We start from the raw sequence: 25,872 nt of genomic DNA, 5'->3' as shown, positions 1-25,872 counted from the left end.
TGAGAATACTGACCATTTAACCTTGACTCTTCCACTGACACTTCTTCACGCATGCGACACAAACCACTGCTGCGAGACACCATGCAGTTCCCTTTCCCCAAGGGAGCCGCCATCTACCAAGCACGCGTCCATGAAGGAAGACCTCTCAATCCTTTGGCCATTAAACAGTATAGAAAATACCTCCTCCGACCGCAGCACCGGGCAGGAAGCAGACTCTGGAAGGAACTGATGAATGCTTTATTTTTATTTTCTGCTAACAGTCAGTTGCTCTGTTCCTGCTCCGAGAGAGCCTTAGGGAATCCTTCTCTATGGCAAGGGAGAGGGGGCCAAGGCAAACAGTGACGTTGAATGGAGGCACCTGCAGCATGGAGTGTGCACTCCTAGGGCCCTTGACCAAGTATAGCTCCTCAGCAGACAGGCAAAAAGATCTTTCAACACCCCCACCAAAGTTATCCAATCTCTATTGTAGCTTTTTTTTTTAAGTTAGCCCAAAAGGCTCACTGAGACAGGACTACTATCTGCTGAGCAGACTGAGAAATACTAGGAATGTACAGAGTTTAATAGAGTTACTAGTAGTTCTCAGTTACTCCACATGCTGGTAGAGGGCATATACACTCATTGGGAATGGTTTTGAACAGACACTAAGGAACTGTGTTTTGTGTAAAGACAAAAAGAGGTTGGCCTTGATGGCGACATTCCCTCCCATTACGACAAACCATCTGTGTGTGTGGATATAGTTTATGATGATATCCTTGTTACCTCATCTCTGTATTCTCTGTTTTCCTCAGGCTTCCTATTGGCTCTGCTGCTCTCTCTGTGCCTGCTCCCAACTCTCTGCCTCTTCCCGCTGAAGGTTACATCACTCTCCAAAGGCTATATCTGCCATCAAGCTTCTAGGCACTTGCATCAGTGGTGTGTGATAAAGGAGTGTGACCAAACAGCAGGTCGGGCTCCTTGGGGCGCCTCCTTGGGTGACTCCTAGGTGCCCTCTCTGCCATTCTTCAATGTACTCTGTTTCTTTTTTTATTAACTTGCAAGTCGTTTTGTCTCATCTCACTTCCTCCTGTTGTACTATGTTCACAGTCTGATTCCCTTCCTTATTCGTCCGTGCCCATTTCGTCCTTTACATCCCTCACCTGTTGGCCGCTGTCTAGTTCCCCTCCGCCCTTGTCCCACTCTTCCCTTGACCCTTTCTCTAGATCTGCTGCATGTTGGCCTACTCAATGCCTGCTTGCTTTGCCATATTGTCGTGGAGGTGTTGCCTGCATTTTCTCCTCCTCTCTGTCTCGCAATGCACTCAAAATCTTGTCCATCTCCGATGGTCTTGGCCTTGTTCAACACGTTAATTTCCCTAATCACTTAGCCAGGAACTCTCCTGATTTAGTCTTTACCGCTTCCCATTCTTTTCTATTGCCATATGCCTTCATCTCCCTTGGACCAATCATTTCCTTCTCACTTTCTCTCTTCCCATCTCTCCACCCCTCCGTCACCCACCCTGCCCCATCTACAACTTGTTACCTTAACAGATGTCTCAATTGACCATAATGCTGCTGCTCTTCCATCCCTCTCCCCATCAACTCTCAGATTCTCTAACCACCTGGGCTTCTGACTTAAACTCCTCTTACCCAAGGGTTCTTGATCTTCATGCTCCTTCTCTTGTAATTCCTGCTACCTCCTCTTCTCACTCCTCCTAGTTCTCTCCCCAGCTACATCTGCTTGTCCCAGTTGCATTGCACTGAATGTCTGTGGCACAAAGTTCACTCCCCTTCTTGCTTTTCGTGCTTTCAAACCCGCCTTCACAAGTTTATCACATAGCTACTAGAACTGTCAAACGTAAGTACTTCGATCGCACGTCACCTTGGCTTCGAATCACCCTCAAGCTCTTTTCAGAGTTTTTAATCAACTCTCCCCTGTTGCCACCATATCTTCATCTTATGATCCTGCCCTGCTTCCTCTTTCAGCCCTCACTGATGGCTGGTCTTCTAAAATCACCCTTCTACGCTCTTCTCTCTCTCTTCCACCCCCCCTAGTCCCCGTTTCCTGGTGTCCTCCCATGCCCCCTCCCCCCACTGCTTCTTGGTCTTCTTAACTCCCTTTCTTCCCCTTCAGTTCTTAGGGCTCTTCAATCACTGAACCCCTCTTCTTTCCCACTTGACCCATGGCCTGAACACCTGGTCAAATGGCTCTCTCAACCCCTCCTTTCCCCTACTCCGCCCCCCCCCCCGGCCCTATTTCAAGCTAGCCTCTCCCTAGAAGCATGCCCTGATTACCTCCCTCCTTAAAACCCTCATTTGGACCCTCCAACTTCCATCCTTCCTTTTTTTGAAAAACTCTTAGACAAGCTAGTTTTTATTCAATTAGAATCTTTTATGGAACAGTCTAATGTTCTACAGCCTTTTCAGGCCGGCTTTCGGGTCGGCCTTAGTACGGAGACCCTTCTCCTGGCCCTGCATGACACTATCCGGGCTGCTTTTGAGCAGCACCACTTTGTTATCATTGTCTCCCTGAACCTATCCTCAACTTTTGATCTAGTTGATCACTCTCTCCTTCTCTGTTGCCTTCGTTCTATAAGATCTCTGGCTCTGTCCTTTCCTGGTTCTCTAGTCACCTCTCCGGCTGCTCCTTCCAACTTTTACACCTAGGCTCGCTCTCTGCTACCTTTTCTCTCCAATCTGGTGTCCTCAGGGTTCTTCCTCTTCCCCTGCTCTCTTCAATACCTTTTTGGCCCCACTTCTGAAAGTTATTCAAGAATAAGGCTGTCTGCCTTTCTGCTACGCGGATGACATACAAATTCTTTTAGCTTGTCTCTTAACCCTCTTTACCCCTCACTGTGCTGAATTCCCGTCTCAATTCCGTCTCTTCTTTGCTCAAAGATAATGGGCTCTTTCTCAACTCTTATAAATGCAAGTCCATCGTGTTTCCCAACTCCCATAAATGCGAGTCCATCGTCTTTTCCAACTCCCACTCAGCTTAAAACCTCTCTTTTCTCTTGTATCTATTTCCCACTTAGTATTTATTTATTTGTAGCATTTGTATCCCACATTTTCCCACCTATTTGCAGGCTCAATGTGGCTTACATTTTCCATAATGGTGATCACCAATTCCGGAAGAGAAATACATATTTAAGGTGAAAGAGACAGAGAGGATTAGGTATACAAATCAGGTAAGAACTACATCTTTCCTTCCTTTCTCTTCACTTTCTTTGCTGATTCCCCTCCCCCTCTTATCTAATCCCTCCATAGACAGCTTTGATTTATTTTTATTGTAAACCGTTTGGTCACCAGTATTTGATCTATTTGCGGTATATCAAGTGCAATAAAATAAATACATACAAATTAAAGTCCTAACTGGAAGGGCTAGAATTTGAAATAAACGTGTAGCTTAAGTCAAACTCCACAGCTTTGTGCATGCTGCATATGTGAGACACCAACCATGCAAAGGCACAAAACAAAATCATCTTCTAATACTACATAGCAAATCACTTGAGATCCGGAAAAAAAGCACAAAATGTGAAAAACTCAAATCATTAGGGAACCTCTGCCTCAAATAACCACAAATCTGAACTATCATAACTCAAAATTTGTAGCAATTAAAATAGTTACACAAGGCTCACTTGCTTAAGCCAGTTAAACACTGTCAAAAGTAGTGCTCCATGGGTGAAAAATGCTACATCTTATCTATATATCCCTTCCACATCTCAGTCATCAGCTGCCAGGAACTACGGTTCCTTCTGCAACCCAGTTAACTTGAACCCTAGGTCTGGATGCTAGCTATTGCTGTTGAGATATGACTTGCAACCCCAACTAGAAGCTAGAAGTGCTGCCTCTGCATTAAACCCAGCAATACTGCTACAGAACCAGTGTATCTAATTACAAGATAATTAAAATGATTCGGGGGGGGGGGGGGGGGGGGAAGTGGCCAGTCCTGTTTACAAGAAGGCATTTGCCTGCATGGCAAGGTGGCTGCCTGGATTCTGTGTACATCTTTCATCTTAGGCGTTGTGTCAAGAAAAAGCTCCCCATAATAGTGAGAATCAATTTAAAATCAATATTGTCCTTTATCTGATAGAAAGGGCAGATGGCAGCTCAATGTTTACCAAGGGAAAGAATTACTAGCTTTAGTTGTTTCCTTTACCTTTAATTTTGTAAAAATAACTTTCCAGTTTTCCCAGCCATCTCTTCATTAGGAAAGCTAGCTATATACATTCTTTTTTTTAACCACGACAAGGAAGTTTTGCTTACCCCTTTTTGGGATAGAAACCACCGTTTCATTGTCTTTCTGACATACACAGATTGCAGTATCTGGAATTTCCGATAGAATATCAACCAATTCACATACACCATATTCTGTAATGTCCCAGTCTCTTGAGAAACACCTTCAAAAAATGCAGGGAAATAATGAAAAGTTTTATGCGACTCTGTCCCCTGTTCAGATAAAAATTAGACTTGCTTTTCTGAAATAGACTGAAAACTCTTCCTACTTTCTTACTCATCTATATGTTACAACTTTGCCTTACCCTTCACTACCAATTATAATATTCTAGTACATACTGTGTTGTCATTGCAAGTAGTATACCATGCCATACTTTGCATTGTTGTTCGAATATTTTTACTGCTCTAATTGCCTATTGCTCATGCTTGATCTATTCTTACTGTACACCGCCTTGAGTGAATTCCTTCAAAAAGGCGGTAAATAAATCCTAATAAATAAACAAACAAACTTGTAAGGCTGTTTTATAGCTATTCGGCATACTGTTTTAAATTCTTCAATTTGTAACTTTTCAATTTGTATTTATCTTTTCATTACTTTTTATTCTTTAAGTTTTTTATGGCTGCATTTCAATTAAAAAGGTATGTTATTTATTTTTTTTCCAAAACTGCAGCTCCTGATGACTCTGGACAATGGAGGGTTAAGTGACTTGCCCAGAGACAGAAGAAGATGAAGTGAGGGGGAACCAAAAAAACTAACAACTTACTTTTAATCGCACGATTTTAATTGAAAAGCAGCCCTACACTTCCACCCACATGTACTTTGTGTCTTCCTTGAATGAGATATAAAAGAAAAGGATTTCAGCTGGCACGCAGAGTACTTTCAAAAACAAACTTACAGGTCCATAGTGTGAGGTATGGGGTAGGGAGAGAAGCCCAAGGCTCATTGTGAAGAGTAAAAATGGTAGCATGAACCTACTACAGAATGTGTTAACCCCCCCCCCCCCCCCCCCCCCCCAATGTGCTTACCAGTGATAAGCTTGTAAGAATTCTCGCACAATAACTTGTTTGCTGGCCTGGGACTTAAGAAGTTTCAGAAGGTCTTGAGTAAAGCGTTTTACCTGCGCCCTGTGGGTAAGTGTTAACAAGCGCTTTGAGCCCATGCCAAGAATCTGTAAACCAAACAATACATTTTAAATCCAAAGTGCTGTGATACGTATTTGAGTTAACACCAAGAAAATTAGAGAACTGTATGCTGATTGCCCAGTTTACTGCAGCAGATCTCTGAAGACACGACAAGCGGTAGCAAATTCTATGGCAATCGTGGTAAATTTGTAATATATATTTTCATATTAAAATATGTAAATCTTTCAATTTTAGTTTATAAAAATAAAACTATTTTCTCATTTCCCACTTCAGTTAATTTATAACTTCATTAAAGTTTGCCCTACCCTTCTCTCTCTCTCTCCCCCCCCCCCCCCCCCCAACCGGGCCAGGCTTATTAGGATGAAGAAGAGGATACACTCCTATAGTGCAATGCAGAGTCTGGGGCCAAGTGTGGTGGCCTTCCTCCTCCTCCCCAACCAACACCTATTTAGGACGCAGTGAAGGCTCTGGCAGTAACCCAGGAGTAATTGGGCAGTGAGTGATGCTGCACGAAGGGAAGTCACTCAGCGCTAGAACATACAAAGGTATTTTCGAGCACCAGAAATGATGCGCATGAGACCTGGAACTACCACTGGGCTCCTGAGTGAGCCTGGCAGTAGCCTTATTGCCCTTTGATAAAAGGGCCCCAAAGTAATCTAAAAGGTATATTTAAATTACATGTAGATATTAAAAAAAAAAGAAAAGAAAAGAGTATCACTTGATTAATTTTCCTATCAATTATTAACTTATAAAAAGTGTAATACAAAGATATCATATTTAATATATTGCCTACCTTCAGAATGACTTATAATAGCAAACTGTGTGTTCAATGCCACAAAAGAGAACCTGATATAGAAACAGCGATGATTTCCTATGAACTTTATTTTTTTTTTTTGTGTGTGTGAAATGTATCAGTTCCTGTTGTACTTAACATAGGTTTGGACTGTATGTACTATAATGGACACCAGAATCAATAAAAAACTGTTTTCTATTTATGAAAATCAATCATACCTGATCAGGTGTATAGTTTAAAGGTAAAACAGAAGCAACAACTTAGCTTACATAAGCCAACTCCTTGCTGCTAAAATCACACATGACAAAAAAAAACAACCCCCCCCCCCCAAAAAAAAAAAAAAAAAAAAAAAACCCAAACCAAAAAAAAAAACAACCTCAAAATAAAAAAGAAACCACAAACTTCTGAGGAAGGCACTTTTGTCCAAACACGGTCCATGTCGAGTTTGTGGCAATTTATCCTTGAGCCTCTTGTGGCTTGTCACTTTCCTTGTCATTTTACAATAAAAGGAGAATCAGTGTTGAAAATACTCAAGTCATCTGGTCATTCCCACTGTTTTGGTTCCCCATCTCTCTCCCCATCCATGCAGTAATGCCTCTGTCCAGCATCTCCTCTCCATCTCTTCCTGCCCTCTCCCACCCCCATTTCCAGTGTGTGTCTCTCTCCATGGCATGTAGCACTGCTTGTCTCTTTCTGTTCCTTTTTTGCCCCTACCCCAGCATCTTTCAAATTATATAGTATTTCAAAAGATGTTAAAAGCTTTTTTATTTAACAAATATGTATTACTAAAATAGACTGGGTCAGATATTAAGACTGTTACTTCCTGGATTGCTGTTTTATCCAGTCTGTAATCCGCATAGAACTGGTTAGGTATCTGCAGAATACAAGTTTTTGCATAACCTAACAGGATTGCCGCTGCTTCTCTCTTCCCACCTTCTAGCATTGCCCCTTTTTCTCTCTCCCCTCCTTCTATGCAGCATTTCCTATATTTCCCATGTGCCTGCTAGTAAACAAGTAGCAAAGATATACAGGACCGCAGTTCTATGCGTGCCACAGTTACTTACATCAGAGAACGCCGGCCTGACATAGGAAACTTCCAGGACAAGCAGAGGAAGCAGTAGTGGGCACAGAGAACCATGGTCTTCGCTGCTTGTTTACTACTGTGGGCCCAGTGGAGATGGCAACAGGAGGGAGAGAGTAAAAAGGTGCTGCATGGCAGGGGTGGGGTAGGGGAATGAGAGAGATGGGGGCAATATGAGAGAACAGGAAGAAAAACATGGCAATACTGGATGAGAAAGGGAGACTGAGTAATGTTGGATGGTAGGGGGCAGAGACAGACAGAGGCAATGCTGGATTAGCTCAAAAAAGTAAGAGAAACAGGGCAATACTGGATAGGATGGGACAGAGACAGGGGCAATACCAGGAAGACAGCAGGCCCAGCAGATAGGGAGGTTGCAGTTGGAGCTGCTTAGTCTCCCCAAGCCTCTTCTATGAGGCACATATGTAACTCCCTTTTTGTCTTTTCTTAAAGAAAGGGTGAAATTGTGAGCCTGAAAATGAGACTGTTGAAAATTCCCAGACTTCCCAGGTCTATATCCACTTGAGTCCCTAAGTCAGGGTCTTGAAGAACCTCATTTCAAAGAAGGTTTGGGCTTAACTTCAGGCAACTTCTGTGGCTTGGTGTCTCCTAAACCTTTAACCAAATATCTGTAACTCTTCACCAAATAGTAGCTTATCCCAGAAGTTACATAGCCATAAGAGATGCCTAGAGGATACAGCTAGAACCATAGATCAATCAGAAGCGCTAATTCAGAGATTCCTAACCAGTGGTGCCCACTAAGGAGACTAGACTCGTCCTAAAGGCCTCCCCTGGTCCAATGCAGGTATAGAAAGAACTTAACCAGATTCTCAGTCATCTAAATCTGGAATGCACCTGCGTTTTGATGCTGAAGCACCATCAGCTTCAACAGCAGAAAAAGAAATAGCTTCCTTTTGGGGCCTCTAACAAAAAAGCCTTACGATGTAACAGCACAAATTCTAGAAGAAAGGTAAACATGCTACTAGGTCCTCCCCAAATCTGAAGATGGTCTCAAAGATGCAGCTTGTAGAGCCTGAAGGAACCATTCCTGACAGTCGGAAATCCCCTCCTGTGAGCTAGCTGCACCAAACGAAGGCAATCCTCTGAGATGTCCCCTAGCTCCAGAGAAATAAGCAACTTCTCTCTCTATCCTAAAAGAGGAGAAAAGAGCACCCCTTCCATTAACTGGTTACCATTTCTCCAACTGGACTAGGAGGTTCCCTCAGAGGTAAGTCCAGGAGCTACACAATCTGACAGAGACAGAGAAATACTACCTCAGGCTGCAAGGTGCCCTAAAGGGTAGAGCCCATAATTCTATAGTCTCTGTCTCCACAAATCTGCTGGTTGATAAACACAATTCATAAATTATGGATTGATCTGGTAAGGATCCTAAGGAAAGATACCATTAAAAAAAAATAGTTTATTAGCATTAAAGTTTTTACTATTCCCATGTCCATTATATTTATTTTTTCTCTCTAGCCTCTTGATTTGATAAATGAAGAATAAATAACCACCAAGACATTAAAACTGACCCCACTGCTATCATTTTAGCATCCTAGAATCTACATGGATGTCAATGAAAAAGCTTTTTGTAAATTATATGTTGAAGAAATCCTGCACCTTCACAGATTAAGTCCATAAATTACAGTTTAGAGCTAAACTTACTTGTAGAACATGAGGTACGGCCTCCAATAACTCCATTAACTTGGAATACCCATAGTCAGAGACCCGGCACTGCTTAGCAAAATGGTGGTGGTAAATTGGAATAAATTTACTGACTTGCATAATACAAGATGGCTGATTCTTCAGCAAATCAATTACTTCTCTGCTGAACTGGATTAGCTGAGGGTTGCCTACAGGACTCTTTGAACGCAACATCCATGGATCTGGAGGGGAAAAGAATGTTGTTAATCTCTAAATACTTATTTAGTGAACTGCATAATGGAATTTTTTTATCTTCTAAATATATTACTTGTCATGTTCTGTTATGAAGCTAGAAGTTATTATTGGGGCAGCATCTAGAGTTGGCTTAAGCTTTTATGAGGTTGTGGCACAGTAATTGAACGTACCACAGGCTAGATTTTATCAACTGCAGCTGTGCAGGCCCCTACTGAAAGCACTGCACATTTTGAACAAATGGTGCTTAGCTTGAATTGTAAAATGATTTGATAAAAAAAAAAAAAGAAAAAAGAAAACTTGAACTTCATGAGCTGTAAAAACAATTCAAAGTTGACCTTTACCTGTATTAGGAGGCGGTGGTTTATTGTGTATCCACTTGATAACTTTAATGCCATTTTGTGCTATGGCAATATTAACTCCAGGTACACAGGTAATGAGATGTTCCAAAGGAACACCTCCCTCGCCTTCCTGCACTGTTTCCAGAATGCTGAACTCCGATGCATAGCAATCTAGAAAGCTAGCAAAGAAGAACTGTGAAGTAGGATCAAAACATTAGCTCAGTAAAAGCTGCATGCACTAAAAGATTTTCTTCATTTTGGGTCAATGGCTTCAAGCATCCATGATGCAGAGGCTCCTAAAGTTTTTAATTAATTAATTTTTTTTTTCCCAAAAACAAAATCACTGACCCAATTCTAACATCTCATCAAACTTTGGTACATCAGAGCACCGTGTGTCCATAAATACCAAACCTGCACATTCAGGGAATCTGCCAAAATATAATGGTATATCAGCCAAAGGGAATGTAATATTCAACTTGGGACTCTGACCTTACGTATTAGGAAAGCAAAAAGATGGCTTTTGGACTGCTGTCAAAAGCTTTGCCTGTTATTGGTGTATTCCTGGACCGACAAGGGGAGAAAGGGAAAGTCAATAATTAGGATCCAAGATTGCAGAAAAATGGATCCATAAAAATCATGAAAAAAATAAGGCTCTTTTGTGTTGACATGTAAACAAATCACTTGAGCAACTATTCTGGCCACACTTATAAATTAAAATAAACAAAAACGTCACATAGAAAAACCTAAATATAGACAATGAATATTTCACTGCATATATACAATTTTGGTCCATCAGCTGGCAGCTGCAAAAATGTTCTAATTTAAAAAAAATGGGGCTGGCAGCTGCAAAAATTTTCAAATTAAAAAAAAAAATGGGACAAAAATACAGATGCTATTGTATACAGTAACTCATCATTTACCTTAACAAAGGCACAGTGCCCTCATGAGTCTGCAGAAGGCTGTGAACTTGAGGCGCAAAAGTCTTCAAAGACAAAATCACAAATGGAACGGTATATGAATCTGGATCAAATTCATGTTCACTGATGAAGAAAAACTGTATGTTATCTAAGAAGCAGTAATATGCTCTTTTGTATCCATGAATGCATTTCTAACCATTGTTGGCTGTACTGTGTAAAAATCTGCACAACAGTAACCTGATCAGTCCAAGACAAACTACTTTAAACATAAATTAACTGTGAAAATCTACATTAAAGCTTCACATATTTCCCAGTGTTTACAAATAGATCAGAATTAATGCATAAGCAAGGAGGGGCCCTCTCAGATGTGTTAATTCAGTGACCCACGAGGCAGATTTTGGTCCTCATTAGTCAGATACCTGCAGAAAAAAAGGGGGTGGATGATCAGAATCACCACTGCCCACAAGACTTATGCATAGTTTTCTATTAGGCAAAAGTCAGCAAGCAGCATTTCTTTCCTGCTGTTTTTCCTCTGCAGTCAGAAGCACATGGGGACTCATGTGTGTGAGTTTTTGAATGCATTTGTATTATGAAGAGGTACCCAACCCACTTGTTTGCTCAGAGCCCCCCCCCCCCCCCCAAAAAAAAAAAAAAAGAGTTCATCCTGCTCTGTTTACAAGAGAAACACTTAAGCAAAATTCTACCCACTCAATCTGACATCAGGCTACGTGTGCCATATACTCTATTTGCCATACTATCCAGGGACAGCATGATCACTAAACTTAGGTGGATTCCCTTCAAACATTAAAGCTAAAGCTAAAAGAACTGTCAACACTATGTTATATGCCATGTATTTTGGAACTACAATTGCTATGCTGTCCTGTCCTTCAGTTCCCATCTTCTTTACCTTCTATCAAATAAATGAACATATCGGGGGCACCTGTAACTTGGTGCCTCCAGTTAGGCACGCCAATTCTCTAATGGCATCAGTGTGCCAAGATGCCGTTACAGAACACTAACTAAACCTGAACTGGTACGCCTACATTTAGGGATGACCATTTATACCAGATCAATGGCAGGTGTAAATGGGAGGCTTAAGTGTGCCATGTAATGCACATAGTTTATAGTATTCTATAAGTTAAGCATGTAAGTTGGAGACATGCCCATGCTCCGCCAACAGGTATGCCTGCTTGCATTTAGGCGCCAAGTCTCTTACACACTGCCTAACAGTATAGTATGTAGTGCACTTATGATTGCAATACGAGCATAACTGCAGGCACAGAACTGCGCCAATAAGGATTAAAAGCAACTTTGCTTTAAATGGTTGCTCAGTTAGAACAGAAGTCAGAGCTGGTAGCCTTAAAAGACGTGCTGTACAATACAAAAAGTTACCAGGGTAATATCACTGTGCGAGCTGCCAAGTTTTCCCCAATACAAACAGCCCCTTTGAGACAGGCTCTGTTTCTATGCTTCAGAGGAGCCTGTTCCTCCTGCTTCCTCCTCCCTCATACATCAGAATAGACCCATGGCAGTTTGATAGTATAGCCAGCAGAAGAGGAGCAAGTTATTACTACAGAAGTATTCTAAAGACAGCAGCTACTGAAGTTTAGGTGCTAAATTTATTACCTAAATACTGTGTCGATGCAATGTTGCCTGCAGACAGGATCATGATATTCCAATTCTTCAAATACTATGGGGCTGCAAGTTGATGATGAACCATCATGCGACTGGGAGGAGCCCAGTGGGCTCTGCCTGGCCTGACTACTGGGTAAAAGACAGACCATACGTCCATTTCCTTGGTCACGGATCGCCACAGTGTCTGTTAATTTGTACAAATCTGACACAATGAGCTTGTGCCCAAACCTGAACAGGGGGAAAAAAAAATAACCACATAAGTCAGCAGTTTAATGGGATGACATCAGACTGTTAGGAAGGCTAAGGATATGAAAAACACAAGAATTTAGCAAAGACAGGCCCTGAAATCAGATAGTTCAAATGCATGATTGGGGCTTAAATATGCAAAAAGTGGTTCAGTGCTTTTTGGGGGCAAGTTTCAAACTTATGCAGGTAGTTGCAAAATCCACCAGTACTTTTAGCAGTGAACTTTGCACAGCTTTAAAGAAGAAATTAGGTCTTACTTGCTAAATTTCTTTTCCTTTAGTCCCACCAGACCAGCCTAGAACCTGTGGGTCGTGCCCATCAACCAGCTAAGAGATGGAGGAAAAAAGTGGTCCCCATACCGTGCAGCCTTAGATGCTAAGTATCTTGATTGACAAAGCAATGAATCATCTGGGAAACTGTGTGGCGGAACTGGAGGTTAAAGCTGAGGAGCATTCACTATGACACATCAACGAGTGAACCAGCATTTTTTGAGCAGCATAATGAGTTACTCTACAAAGTTGATGATCTTGAGAATCGTGGCCGCAGGAAGAACCTGCGTTTGAGGAGTGCCAGAAGAAGGAGAAACAGAAAATGTCTTGGTTATCGTGGAAACTCTGTCGTCATCAGGTACTTGCTGAAAGAGGTGAGCAGAAGCCAATCCCCTTTGAGTGGGTCCATCATGCACCGGGGAAATCGAAGGACAATCTCTCTCGGGACATTGTGGCAGGCTTTTTTAATTACAAGGAAAAAGAGCGAGCTCTGCTGCAAGCCAGACAGGCACTACCTTTGCTTTACAATGAAGCCTGGATTTCAGTGTACCAGGATGTTTCCGTTTATACCCTGTAGCAGCATCGGGCGATGAAGCCCGTTTTGGACTTACTTGCGTCAGCTAACATTAAATATTGTTGGTTGTTCCCATTTGCTTTGAGTTTTTCTGCACAGGGGAAAATGCATTGCGTGCATACATTGGCAGAGGCTAGGCAGATTCTTCATGAGGCTGGAGTGGCTTCCTCTTCACTTCCTCCGCCACTGGTGGCTCCAGAGATGACAGAAAAGCTGCAGCATTGAAAGCGGGTGGAGAATGGGTGAAAGAAGATGTGAATAGTTTACCTAGGAGGAGTGATCACTTTTTTGGTTTAGACTGGATTTTTAAGGAGGAGGAGTGTGTTTGATATGCTTATGGGCTGTCTTTCTTTTGAGCTTGCCCCTTTTTTTCTTTTATTTGGTGGGAGTGTTGTCAGTAAGCTTGTTTTTTTAGGGTGTGGGGTGTGTGGATAGGAAGGATTCTGTGTCTGGTTGGGAGCCATGCCCTTGGTCTTCTACTTCATGGCCCTTTTCTGCGTTGGGAGAGCTATGGGTTGGTGGTGGTTGGCATTGAATGCTGTTACAGAATGGATCTATTTGTCAATCATTCCAAAGACCTAGAGGGACTACTCTGATCTTAATATGGACTTGGGGCCCTCTTTGGGAATGGTGTGGGATGCCTTTAAGGTTGTGGCAAGGGTTTTTTTTCCTCCAGAAGGCCAGTATTCGTGTAAGTCAGCAGAAGAATTGGTTGTGTCAATGTTTGGGGCTTTTGTAGGAGAGGCATAAGTCTTTTGGGGCTGCTGCTGACCTTCGAGAACTCTAGGCAGTCAGATCAGAATTAGCTGCTTTCAACACCTGCAATTTCTTAATGCTCGATTGAAGCAAAGTCACTATATAAATACAGTAGTAAAACTGGTAGGCTACTGGCTATAAAGCTGAGGAGGGCAAGAGCTGATCGGCATATCTTGCGGGTGAAGGATGGAGATGGGAAGTTTCTGACAAATCCTCCCAGATTCTGGAGCGCTCTCCGCATTTTTATGAAGCTTTGTACACAGCTGATCCTAGATGCTTATTTGCAATCTAAGCAACGTCCTACCCTTTCTGCTACACAGGTGGAGACTCTGGAGGCCCCTGTTACGGTGATTAAGAATCTTCCTACTGGTAAATCGCCCTGGATTGGATGGTCTCACTAACAAATTTTATAGGGCCTTTTGGGGGGGGGGGGGGGGGGGGGGGGTGACGACCTGGCTCCCTATTTGGCTTTTATTTTAAATTCGGTTAGAGAGGGTGCTCCCTTGCCCCATCCATGATGGAGGCTTGGGTGGCTGTTATACCAAAACCTGACAAGGATAAGAAAGAATGCGCATCCTACCGCCCTATTTCTATTCTTAATACTGATGTTAAGATACTGACAGAAACCTTGGACAGAAATCTTGGCTAACCGCCTGGCTGGGCTTGTCCCAGATTTGGTGCATCCAGATCAGGTTGGTTTTGTACCTAAACTTCAGGCTATGGACAATGTGGGCCATACTGTTGATTTGCTTTATCTGTCTCAGTGGGAGGGGTTACCCTTGTGTCTTCTGGGTATAGACAATGAGAAAGCCTTTGATAGGGTTCACTGGGCATTCCTTGATAAAGCATTGTCTAGATTTGAGCTGGGACAGTTTTTCTGTCTTTGGATTCAGTCCTTCTACTCCAAAAGCTTGTGTTCACCTTAATAGAGGTAATTCAGCATTGTTTTCTCTTACTCGAGGAACTCGTCATGCCTTTCTCCATTATTATTTGCTTTGTTCATCGAGCCGCTAGCAGTGGCGATTAGGGGTAATGTGTGGAGCCTCCGAGTTTAAAGTTGCAATTTTTGCAGACAATGTTTTATCGTCACTCAGTCGTCCCTTGATATCTCTCCCAAATTTACTTAAGGAACTAAGGGCTCTCTCCGAGGTCTCGGGGTATACATTAAATGCTTTTAAATCTGAGGGACTGGCTATTGGCTTTCCTTCAGCTCTTGTAGAGACTTTGCAGACTTCCTTCCCCTTTAAATGGGCGGCCAAGTCCATTTGCTACATTGGTGTTCAGCTGCCTAAAGACATTGATAATCTTTTTCAGGTTAACTATCCAGCTCTCTTTCGTGAGATGATCCAGGATTTGGATAGATGGTCCCCTTTGGAGCTTCCTTGGTTTGGCAGGATCACTACTCCTAAGATGAACATTCTCCCTTGTTTCTTGTATCTTTTCCAGATGTTGCCTTTGCATCTCCCTAGATCTTTTTTTGACTGGGATACAAAATCGTTTGTTTTGTATGGAAAAATAAAAGACAGAGGCTCCCTCAGGCCTCTCTCTATAAGGGTAAGTGTTTTAGAGGACTGGAGGTTCCTAATTTGCTTTAGTATTATAGAATCGCTCAGGCTCGAGCGGCAACTGAATGGTTTCACATGTTCCTCTCTAAGTGGTGGATTTTCCTTGACCAGCATATGCTAGGGGCAAGCCTTTTGAGGCATCTTATTTGGCTGCCTCGCAAGTATTGCTTTTTGCCAGCAGATGTGTCCCTCGATTCTTTCTACTTTTTATTACTGGGATTCCTTCTTTGTCAATCCTACAGCAATGTTATTGTAGAAACATGACAGCAGTTAAAGGCCATATGACCCATCCAGTTTGCCCATCCTCTGTAACCCCTAACTCTTCCTTTGCCCAAGGAATCCCACATGCTTATCCCATGCCTTTTTAAATTTTGGAACAGTCCTCGACTCCACAACCTCCACTGGGAGGCCATTCCATGCCTCCACCATCGTGTCATACAACCATTGCAGAAAATCTTCTGTTCCCTCCGGTTGTAGGTGGAGGAGTCTTTTCTTGTTGGGCTCGTTTGGGACTGAATACCTGTGGTCAGCTTTTTGATGATGAGAACTGTATATCTTTTGAATCCTTATCAGCCACATAACAGCTCTCGCCCTCTCATCAGTACGCTTATATTCAGTTGAAGCATTTTTTGGCTAGTCCTACTATTCGATCCTATACAGTGAGAGACGATTTCTATTTGGAGGACCTCTGTGAAGATTCAAGGAGTACTAAAGGCCTTATTACCTGTTTATACTTTTTTTTTTTTTTTTGAGTAAACTAGTTCCTCCGTATCACCTTAATAGGATTAACTGGGAGTGGGAACTGGGGGGGGTTATCCTGATTGGCTTGTTTTGGAAAAAGCCTTATTAAAGTCATCCATTGCTGTGTCTATTAAGGAACATGGTATTAAGGTGTTTTATTGTTGGTATCTTACCCCAGTTAAGTGCATCACATGTTCCCAGGTGTTTCACCATGGCGCAGACATACTGGAAGGCAGTCCAGGCCCGCCTGCAAGGTTGGTTAGGCTGCTCTGTTCAATGGCACCCTGTGGTGTTTTTATTTTGCAGGAAGCCGCAGTGCCTTACTCATAATCTGTCAAATCTAGTATGTTATGCCTGTCAAACTACTCACCTGAATTTGGCTAAACACTGGAAACATGACGGTTCCTTCACTGCTGCACTGGATTTATAAATTGTGGTATGTCTGTGACATGGAACGTTTGACTGCGATTAAGCGACGAACTCAAGCAAAATGGGAGGCTATTTGGCCTCCATTCTTGCAAACTTGTTCCATGTAATTGGAGTCTGAGCTGTACAATGTCTCTATATATTTTTTAAGTTTTTTTTTTTTTTTTTTTTTTTGGGGGGGGGGGGGATCTTTTTTGAATAATGTTAGTTGTTGAGTCTGCAATGTCCTCATCCATGGTTGGTGGGAGGTGGGATGGTTGTGGCAGTGTTCTCTTAAGGTCTGTTGGAAGGTGTTGTGTACTGTTTCTATTATACATTGACCTCATTCAGAAAAAGATGGAAGAATTGTCATTCTACTTTAGTTTGTTAGCGTGATTGGACACTGTAATCAGTCTTTGTTTTCTACTGGTTAATACTATTGGTTGTTTGTGTCTAATTTCTCAATAAAATATTTCTACAAATTTAAAAAAAAAAAGAGATTTAAGCATGGTTTTAGAACAAAATTATGCAAAATAATCATCAGGTTACAGAGTTTAGTAGAATATTTGAAGAGAGATATGCAATCTGGCCAGACAGAGAAACCAAGCAAAGCATATAGCAGTGGCCAGACATTTCAAATTTAAAAAAAAACAAAAAAAAACAACAACAACAACAAATCACACCTACTTTTTCTCATATATTTCAGTGTACTTGAACAAGGGCAGGCAACAGGCAGGGGCATCCTGAAGAACTGAGATAGTTTCTGAGCTATTAAGTTAAAAAAAAAAAAAAAAAAGCGAAAGTAATCTTAAAACATTTTCTAAGTTTTATACTAAAATATTTTAGATATCTGCAGAGGCCTCCAAGATAACTATTTTTTTTATTACAACACTGTAGATTGATATAGGGGGAAGGTTCAGTAAACACACAATACAAATGTTTTATTTTTTAAGAAGGATTTCAAGTTACTTTGTGTTAGATTTCTCCCCAGTATATGTCTCATCTATTAGTTCAGGAAGCAAAGGTCTGTACACTGCCATGCTGCCTACGGAAAATCTAAATCAAAACATGCAAGCCAGTGAACATGGGTTTCTAGGCATTATCAGCACTATCTGTGTGTCCACTGATGCCACAAAGAGGAAGGCTAGAGAGGAGAAATTCAGTGATTAAAGCTTTAAACTATGAAATCAGGGAAAACATGAACCTGTTCCACAAAAAACAATTCTTTTACCTCAGTAAGGACAGAGATCTGTTAGTAGATCCAGTAGCCAAAGAAACCTGGATCCTTTTGCTACCAATTTTGTGTCTGTGGAGACTGTTGACAGCATTTATGGCTTCGTGAAGATTTTCCATCTGAACTGTGGCCTTCAGCTGATAATCTGTGTGAGGGCTGAGTTCAGCATTCTTTACCTGGAACGGTAGTACACACAGTATTAATGAACTAACAGCATTCAGAAAGAGCAGCTGGAGCTATAAAACAGAGCTGCTGTGCTCCCTCTGCATGCGTTATGCATGTCACAATAAAAATCCTAGTCCTCAAAATGAGAATTTCTTCCAAGTAACTGCTGCAGCACCAGTCCCATTACTACTCAAAATAATATACACTGAATAAATATGCAAGATGCGGCAAATCTACCAAACAATTTTAAAGGAAAAAATCCTCTAAACTTTGAAGTCTCAACTTCAAACAGTGAAGCTGGAGTTGTTACTTTGTCTTAAGAGTTCATTTTAAGAAAATTGGGGGTCTGTTTACGAAGCTGCGCTAGCGGCTGTCCATGCGCTAGTGTCGACATAGCCCATTCAAAGTGAATGGGCCGTGTTGGCACTAGCGCAACTTAGTAAACCAAGTGTCGGTTTTTATTGCTCAGTGCTCCAATAGTCAGGCAAAATGTTATTCAATGGCTATTAAAAAGAATATATGAACACACAGCAACTGAGGTCTGCCATGTTTTTTTTCATGGGCATCCAGAGCTAGTCTTCAGATTTTCATTCACTACAAAATCTTACCAATTTTAAATGGCTACATGTCTTTCTAGAACAGTTAACTAAGTTCCTACTTATTATACCAGGCATCCCCTTAAATAACCACCATCAATCTGTCAGAGATAGATCTAACCCAAATATAAACAAGAGTAATTTCAAAATTTATATAATTGTAATTTTGTTTACACTGGATTAACCCAAAAACAGTTGGCTAGGTATCAATTCATACAAAATATAGGAGTCAAGATTATCAAGAAAGCACATCAACAGAAAAACTGCGAGGCCCTACTAATTAATTAGGCTGGTTACCAATTGCACAGACGATTAAAATTAAATCAACAACTTTTCATAAGTTTCTCTGGGGTCCCAGTTAATCAAGTTGATTACTGCATATTTACCATTTTGTACACTGGGTTCTGAAACTGATGCATTACTAAAGTCTGGATAGAGGAATGTAGCATAATGTCCACTAGAAAGTGGAAACTGAGGGATTTGGGACCAACGATGTGGAACAAAATGCAAAGAACTGAGATGAGAGAGAAATATTTTTAGAAAAAAACAAACTGAAAACCTGATGCTCAAGGAAGTGATATCATCACTTAAGATGGGACGCCTAGAGAAGGAGTTCTGGTGAAAGTTGAAGCATCTCGCCCTTTAAAGCGGTCAAGCCCCCCTCCCTCATCCGCGCCTTCACTTTGTCCAAGAAAGGATAATTTGTGATGGGTTTAACATCCCCAATCATTCTGAGAAGTTGGCTCCTATGTCCATAATCATTTTACTTACCCTGCCATGCTTAGAAAAAATATCATGCAAAGTTTGCTGCAGGTCTTTCCTGGACATCCTGTAGTCCAAGTTGCTGATTTGAATATCAGCACCATTTGCAAAAGGATCTGCTGGATACTCTGTGCTGTCTTGACTTCCAAAAGTAAGGGGGGAGGATCGATTTGAGAGGCTGGGAGACAAACTCCTGATGTAAAGAGAAAAAAAAAAAAAAAAAAAAGATTTAGAAACATAATTCATTTTGTAAATTTATATTAATGAAGCAAGCTTAATGATGGAAGAATCCCAATATTACAACCATGCGTAAACTCTCCAAGTTTGAAACAGGGAAAAAGTGAAAAGCAAGGGACAAATTCATATAAAAGCACTTAGTAGTCATCATAAACATTAAGTTCAACTTAGAAGAGTGGCAACACCTAAACTAGTCAGGAGACTGTTACTGTCATTGGCCACACAGAAATTTTTCAATAGGCTAAAGGATGATTTTTTTAAAAAAGAGAATTTTTGAAAACAAAATCCTAAAAATATTTACAAAACCAAATTTGCTATTAAAATTCAGTAAGGAGGGTTGAGGAAGCAAATGACCCCGATACTGCCCTTGCAAGCATCCCTGCTTACCGTGATGACCAACCACTCTGGGACACCAGCAGGGGACTTAGCTGCCTGGATATTGCCAACTTGCTGAATGCAGATGGACTACTGACTTGGAATACAATTTCATCGTTTTCTTTTTTCTCCATAGGTGAGTTGGCAGCACTTCTAAGAACAGGAGTATCTCTATTTAAGAGAGCAGAGTTTGTTTTTGCCATAAGACAATCATTAGCTGGTAATCACATAGAAGAAAAAAAAAAAAAAAAGAAAACTTACTTTTGACTGGCTCTCTCTACAGAGCCTCCTTTTTCCATACTTTTGGTTAAAATGGACGAGGACGGTGCTGTGTTTGAAATATTTTGCAGGGGAGGCGTCTCCACTTTGTTTTTCTCCTGCTGGTTTTGATTGGTTCTATTGCTAGATTTCGATTTTATTTGACACAACTCCTTAAATGCAAAAAATAAATACATTTTCTCATTTCTAGCCCACCTATTTAAATAATAATAAAAAAAACCAGCAAACTAGAAATGAAATACTTTCTGCTCAAAGAACTGCAGAAATCCAGTCGCTGTACTGTCCTACAGGGAACAAAAACGATTCTTTGCAAGTTGTGCACTGGATAATTCTTGTACAGAAATCACTGTACATGGAGTTTTGAGATCATACTGATACCATGAGCATATGTAAAAGGAGGACTTGCATGTTCTGATATGATTTTTGTGTGTGAAATATACAAACTTATCTGGATAGTTCAAGATAGACAACTACTTTTTAACAAGTTGAAATTGCCAACACATAAGACTAGATATTATGGAGCCTAAAAAATCGTCAAAAAAAAACTAGCGCTTAGCACTGGGAACCGCGACTACATTATTTACACTAATGAAAACCTGATGTAAATCTCTAGTTGCAAATTAGGCACGCACCCCCCTAATTCTATAACAATGCGAGTAAATTGCAGGAATGCCTCCGACCTGCCCACACTCCTTTTGGGTCCACACTAGAATTTACACACACCTCTTTAAAGAATATGCGTATAACGATGTGCACATAAATTCTTATTGTCAATTAGTGCCAATAATTGCTTGTTATTCAATTTAAGTTGCATGTGCAAAATGGGAGCACGCCCAAATTTATGCATGCAACTCAAAGCACCATGTATAGAATCTGAAGGTTATATAGTGACAATGGTGCATTTCCCCTTCCTTCATTTGTAAACTAATGCACGTGTGTCTGGGACTAGGTATGACAACCCATGGTGAAGTGTGTCTGAGTGACAGGGATTGCATGAGGAATATGTATGTGTCTTTGAGGCATATTTTCAAAGCACTTAGCCTTCCAAAGTTTCATAGAAACCTATGGAACGTTGGAAGATAAGTGCTTTAAAAATATGCCTCTTTGTGTCTACAGACAGAGGCTCTCCAGCAGGTACTGGCACTTGGGCAAAATGTGTCTTAGAAAACTATACTCATAGTTGCCTTAATGCACCAAAAGACTTTCATCTTTAATTAAAAATCCTTCACTGAATTAAATTATGTGAAAGGAGCCTGTAGAGATAATACATAAAAAATAAGACTTTAGAAATCCGTCAGTCCATTCCAAACATTTCTAAGTCATATCAGCACAGATTAAGTACAAGTTCCCATCATACCTCATACACCACTATCCTTTTATTTATGGCACAGTAAAAAAGGAATTTATGGCAGTGGTTTTCAAAAGCCTGTGATCTGATATCAGCATTTGGATTGCATATTTTATTGTCTTTCCAAACCTTAGCTCAAAAGTGAGTTACATTTTAAGTGCAGCACGTAGTTCACTGCTTAGAGGGCTTACAACTTAAGGGCCATATTTACTAAAATGAATTAAATGTAAATTAATGTATGTTAACATGATTAACCTGTGTTACTAAGTAAATACATTCCACTAAAAACAACTAATGGAGCTTGTATTAAATAAATAAGGTGTATTATGTGAAATAATACATTAGTAAATATAGTCTTATGCTTTTGCATGAAGCCATGGAGGCTGAAACCGTTTGCTCAACTTCACAAGAAGCATCAGTTGGTTCCTTTTCCTGCTTAATCTGTTGCTCTAACCACTAGACTACACTTCCTCATCACTGCAGGCGCATTAAGCATCTTAAGCTATTAGAAGCACAACTAGACACAGTGAATTCCAAAATCCTATCCTTTAGCACCACTAAGTCTTGTTTTTTCAAAAATCTAACATCGCTATTAAGGAGACATATTTGATTGAAGAACCTGGGAGTTTGGGGGAACCTACAAACTGCTACACGTTTTGAGAACTGGATGAAGAAACTGGAGATCTATGGGATGCCCAAGAGCAAGCATGCTTTACATAAGTTCATTTTAAAAAATTTAAAAATTGATATACCGCACTTTCTTTGAAAAGGTCAGAGCGGTGAATAATATAAGAATACAATAAAAGGTAGAAAAGAACGCCATTGACAGGAAAGAAAACAATCATCAAGAGAACATTCAATCACTAATTAAAATTACTAATAAAAGTTACCTGCAAACTCTTCACGCTGGTGTGTTTTGGGACAGATCCAGGAGTTGCTGTTGATCCTTTACCAGCACTGGTTTTGGCAGCGGAGAAAGATTCATTAGAATCCTTGAGGAGACACAGCTTTGCATTCTTGTTCGCCTTTTTTGGGGACTTGGCTTTTTCAACGACAATACAGCTAGAATTTTTCATTTCAGCAAGTTCTTTGTTTTTGGGGGTAAAAGACACAGTAATCCTATTGCCAAACACATCCTCATTCTCCATTCGCTTCTGGGCACGCTCGGCACTTTCTTGGTTTATGAAACGGAGAATGGCGTTGCTGCCAGTAATACTCAACACTTTTCCTCCACAATTATCTGACAGACGTTTCAGCCTGTTGCTGAGACTTTTGCCATCTCGATTTGTCGGCAGATTATACACATATAACAGTGTGTGGCACTGCTGTTGAAAAAAAGTGATAAGTTACTGTGCTTAGAAATATTCTGGGAAGAAAAAATTGAGCTATTTTACTTTTGAAGTTAAGATCAAACCACTGGGGTTTTTCTTGTATGATGTTTTTTTTTTTTTAACCTGTGCTGAAGTACAGTGAAGCTATATTGTCTTGCAATAGCAGAAGGAGAAGTCCATTTATGCTCAAAAATATATTAAGTGCCTATCTAATCTAGGAAGTACATCTCATCATAATGTGTTTTGGACTTCTGCATACCCTCTTCAGGATCCCCAATACTGCAGAGGGAAAAGGCAGTAAGTTCACTGCAGATAAATGAAGCAAAAACATGTGGTTCTCCCCCTCCACCCATTTTCCCCACACGTAAGCCAGGATGGACTTACTTCCTTCTGCCACTGATTCCCCACCCCTAGCTGTCTGTTCGTCTGTCCAATTTAGATTGTAAGCTCTGTTGAGCAGGGACTGTCTTTTCATGTTAATTTGTACAGCGCTGCGTAAGTCTAGTAGCGCTATAGAAATGTTTAATAGTAGTAGTAGTAGTGTAAGAGTCAAATGTAGAAAATAATAAGATTAAACAGCAGTCATTACTTTTTGGTGCTTCATGGTGTGAATGAATGAAATTAGATTGTTACATGCTCCTGTTTCATTACAGTGCTCAATTTTAACTACTTGCACCCCACATCAGGTTAGGTTTTCACATTTCAGTAAAAAATACTGCAACTACATGAAGTGACACTTGTGGACTATTTTAGAGAGTGGAGGAGAAACTAATGAAACATCTGACAGTCCCATATACACAGCAAAATCACAATGGAAGATGTTCTGCATGTAGACCACCTGCAGTGTTATTACACAGGGAAACATCTCATGTAGAAGAGTTGGAAAACAAATTTAAGCCTTCTAACTCACAGAATACTAAAGTTTTAATGTCATTCATTTAAAGTTCATTGCTGCTTATCAATAATGAACATTTGCTTTTACAGGTTATATTTAATTGCCGACATGTGCAGTCAAAAAAACTAAAAGTATGCCAGAAAAGCTCTGGTGCAGACAGGAAGGAGAAATTAGGATTCACCTGCTAATTTTCTTTCCTCAAGTCCTACCAGACCAGTCCAGAACCTGTGGGTTGTGTCTATCAACCAGCAGATGGAGAAAGAAAAGAAAGCATTGCGAGACCGGCCCTATAAGGACGCTGTGCAGACTCAGTCCCTTCAGTAGTCTGATAACAAAGCAATATTAACTGTATCCCATTTATTAATTCAAATGAACACCAGTCCTCTGTTTTTCAAAAACCAGCTAGACAACAGCAACTTGGAAAATGTAACCTACCTAACAGGCAGAAATACAGGTAGGGAAACCAGACTGGTTTGGTGGGACTCACAGAAAGAAAATTAGCAGGTAAGACATAAATTTCTCCATCTTTATACCTCACCAGACCAATCCAGAACCTGTGGGATAAACCGAAGCACTACACAAGATGGGTGGTGTTGAGAAACCCCAGCCCTGAGCAACTTAGAAATCAAAAAATCAGCCCTCACAGTTATGTCAAGCCTATAGTGGTTTGCAAAAGTATGCAACAAAGACCAAGTTGCCACCCTACAAACATCTTCCAGTGACACTCCATGCACACTGCCCAAGAGATTGTCATGCCTCTCAAACCCTGAGGAACCTGCTTACCTGCCAGTACACAGGCAGAAGAAATCTTCTTGAACCACTGCACAACAATAGCCTTTGAAGTTTCATGAATTCTAATGTTGCCAGAGGACATATCTGTCCAATGTTTGAACTTCAAGTAACATTAGAATGTGGCGAACATCTAGTAGATGAAAAATGCTAAAGTCATCTCCACAGTCCTCTTTCCTCAAAGGATAGCATACTGAGAAACCAGTTCAAGTGGAAAGGCGAGACAAATTCTGGGAGAAAAGACGGTACTGAGGCAGGCCGTTTGTTCGAAACACAGGTCCTGTGTCAAGTCCAAGATCAATAAATCTTCTTGGAAGTACTGAGTTTGTTTCCCTCGTTTCTGGAATTTGTGGTCCCTTTCCCACTTCATTCACTATTGTAAATGATGTCCATATTCTATCTACCTTGATAAAATCGGTGTTGGTTTCCCATTTGTTTAAAAAAAAAAATCTGTGAGAAATGTATGTGTTGCTGCAAGGTTTGATCTTGTTTTTATTATTTTTTGTTCAAAATATTGTGGTAGCTCGTTTGCAGTCGGTGGTATTTTGTTTGAAGTTAGTATAGCTTGGGTGTTTAATACACTTTTCATTAGTTCATATTTTTTTGTTTTGTGTTAACCTGTTCTGTGCTTACATATGTTCTGTAGTATTCTGCCTGGGCTCTCGTGTGTTTGTATGTTCTTAAGGCTTTCCTCCATGTGATTTTGTTCATGTCCGATTTGTTTTTTGGACCATTTTCTTTCCAGTTTCCTGCATCTTTTTTTCATCTCTAGTAGTTCGTTGTTGAACCAGGGACATGCTTGTTTTTGTTTTACTTTGAGTGGTGCTATTTTGTTCTGTATGTTTTCACTTAGCTCATCCCAGTTTCTCATTAAATACACGTTACATGCTATGTTTGGTCGTTTGATGCTGTTGTCCTGAAGTACTGGTTATCCACCTTTCTTCCGGTTTTAAAAGTGTGATGTGTTCCACGCTCCCTGGTATTACTGTACTTCCTCCATTGCAGAGCAAGTGTGAGCTTGCTGTGATCTGACCATATCACCTCTTCCCAACTGTGATTTTCTAGTATATGGTTAGTTGGTTGAGACTTGGTAGGCTAGTATGTCTAGTTGATGACCTTTTGCATGGAATGAAGTGGCTTGTGCTATTTTGAGGTTCCATTGGTTTAGGAAGTTTATTAGAGCCCTAGTGTTGGGATCTTGTTTCAGATTGCCTAGTAGAAGGACGTCAGAGAAGTTAGTGCAGATATTTGATACAAAATCCATGAAATCATCTTGAGCATTTGCCCAACT

The 25,872-nt window shown here is 40.7% G+C and overlaps 1 protein-coding gene across 4 annotated transcripts in view; it reads right to left on the bottom strand.

Annotated features, from left to right (window-relative positions):
- MARF1 (meiosis regulator and mRNA stability factor 1) overlaps nt 1-25,872 on the bottom strand; it is a 104,485-nt gene that overhangs the window by 40,264 nt on the left and 38,349 nt on the right. For 3 of the 4 annotated variants that reach the window (XM_030213631.1, XM_030213633.1, XM_030213634.1), the window contains 12 exons: nt 22,457-22,891; nt 20,201-20,370; nt 19,952-20,110; nt 19,337-19,520; nt 17,802-17,980; nt 17,258-17,338; nt 12,006-12,242; nt 10,383-10,502; nt 9,466-9,641; nt 8,891-9,111; nt 5,238-5,380; nt 4,242-4,375 (listed from right to left, as the gene is read on the bottom strand). In XM_030213631.1, the coding sequence (XP_030069491.1) occupies nt 4,242-4,375; nt 5,238-5,380; nt 8,891-9,111; nt 9,466-9,641; nt 10,383-10,502; nt 12,006-12,242; nt 17,258-17,338; nt 17,802-17,980; nt 19,337-19,520; nt 19,952-20,110; nt 20,201-20,370; nt 22,457-22,891 (2,239 nt within the window). The remainder of the gene's footprint in view (nt 1-4,241; nt 4,376-5,237; nt 5,381-8,890; nt 9,112-9,465; nt 9,642-10,382; nt 10,503-12,005; nt 12,243-17,257; nt 17,339-17,801; nt 17,981-19,336; nt 19,521-19,951; nt 20,111-20,200; nt 20,371-22,456; nt 22,892-25,872) is intronic. The other variant, XM_030213632.1, reaches the window with a different exon arrangement.

This window comes from Microcaecilia unicolor, chromosome 8 (genome assembly GCF_901765095.1).
Source record: "Microcaecilia unicolor chromosome 8, aMicUni1.1, whole genome shotgun sequence".
Taxonomy (NCBI): Eukaryota; Metazoa; Chordata; class Amphibia; order Gymnophiona; family Siphonopidae; genus Microcaecilia; species Microcaecilia unicolor.
Note: the sequence above shows the minus strand (reverse complement) of the source record. Positions and strands in the feature narration are given on the sequence as shown.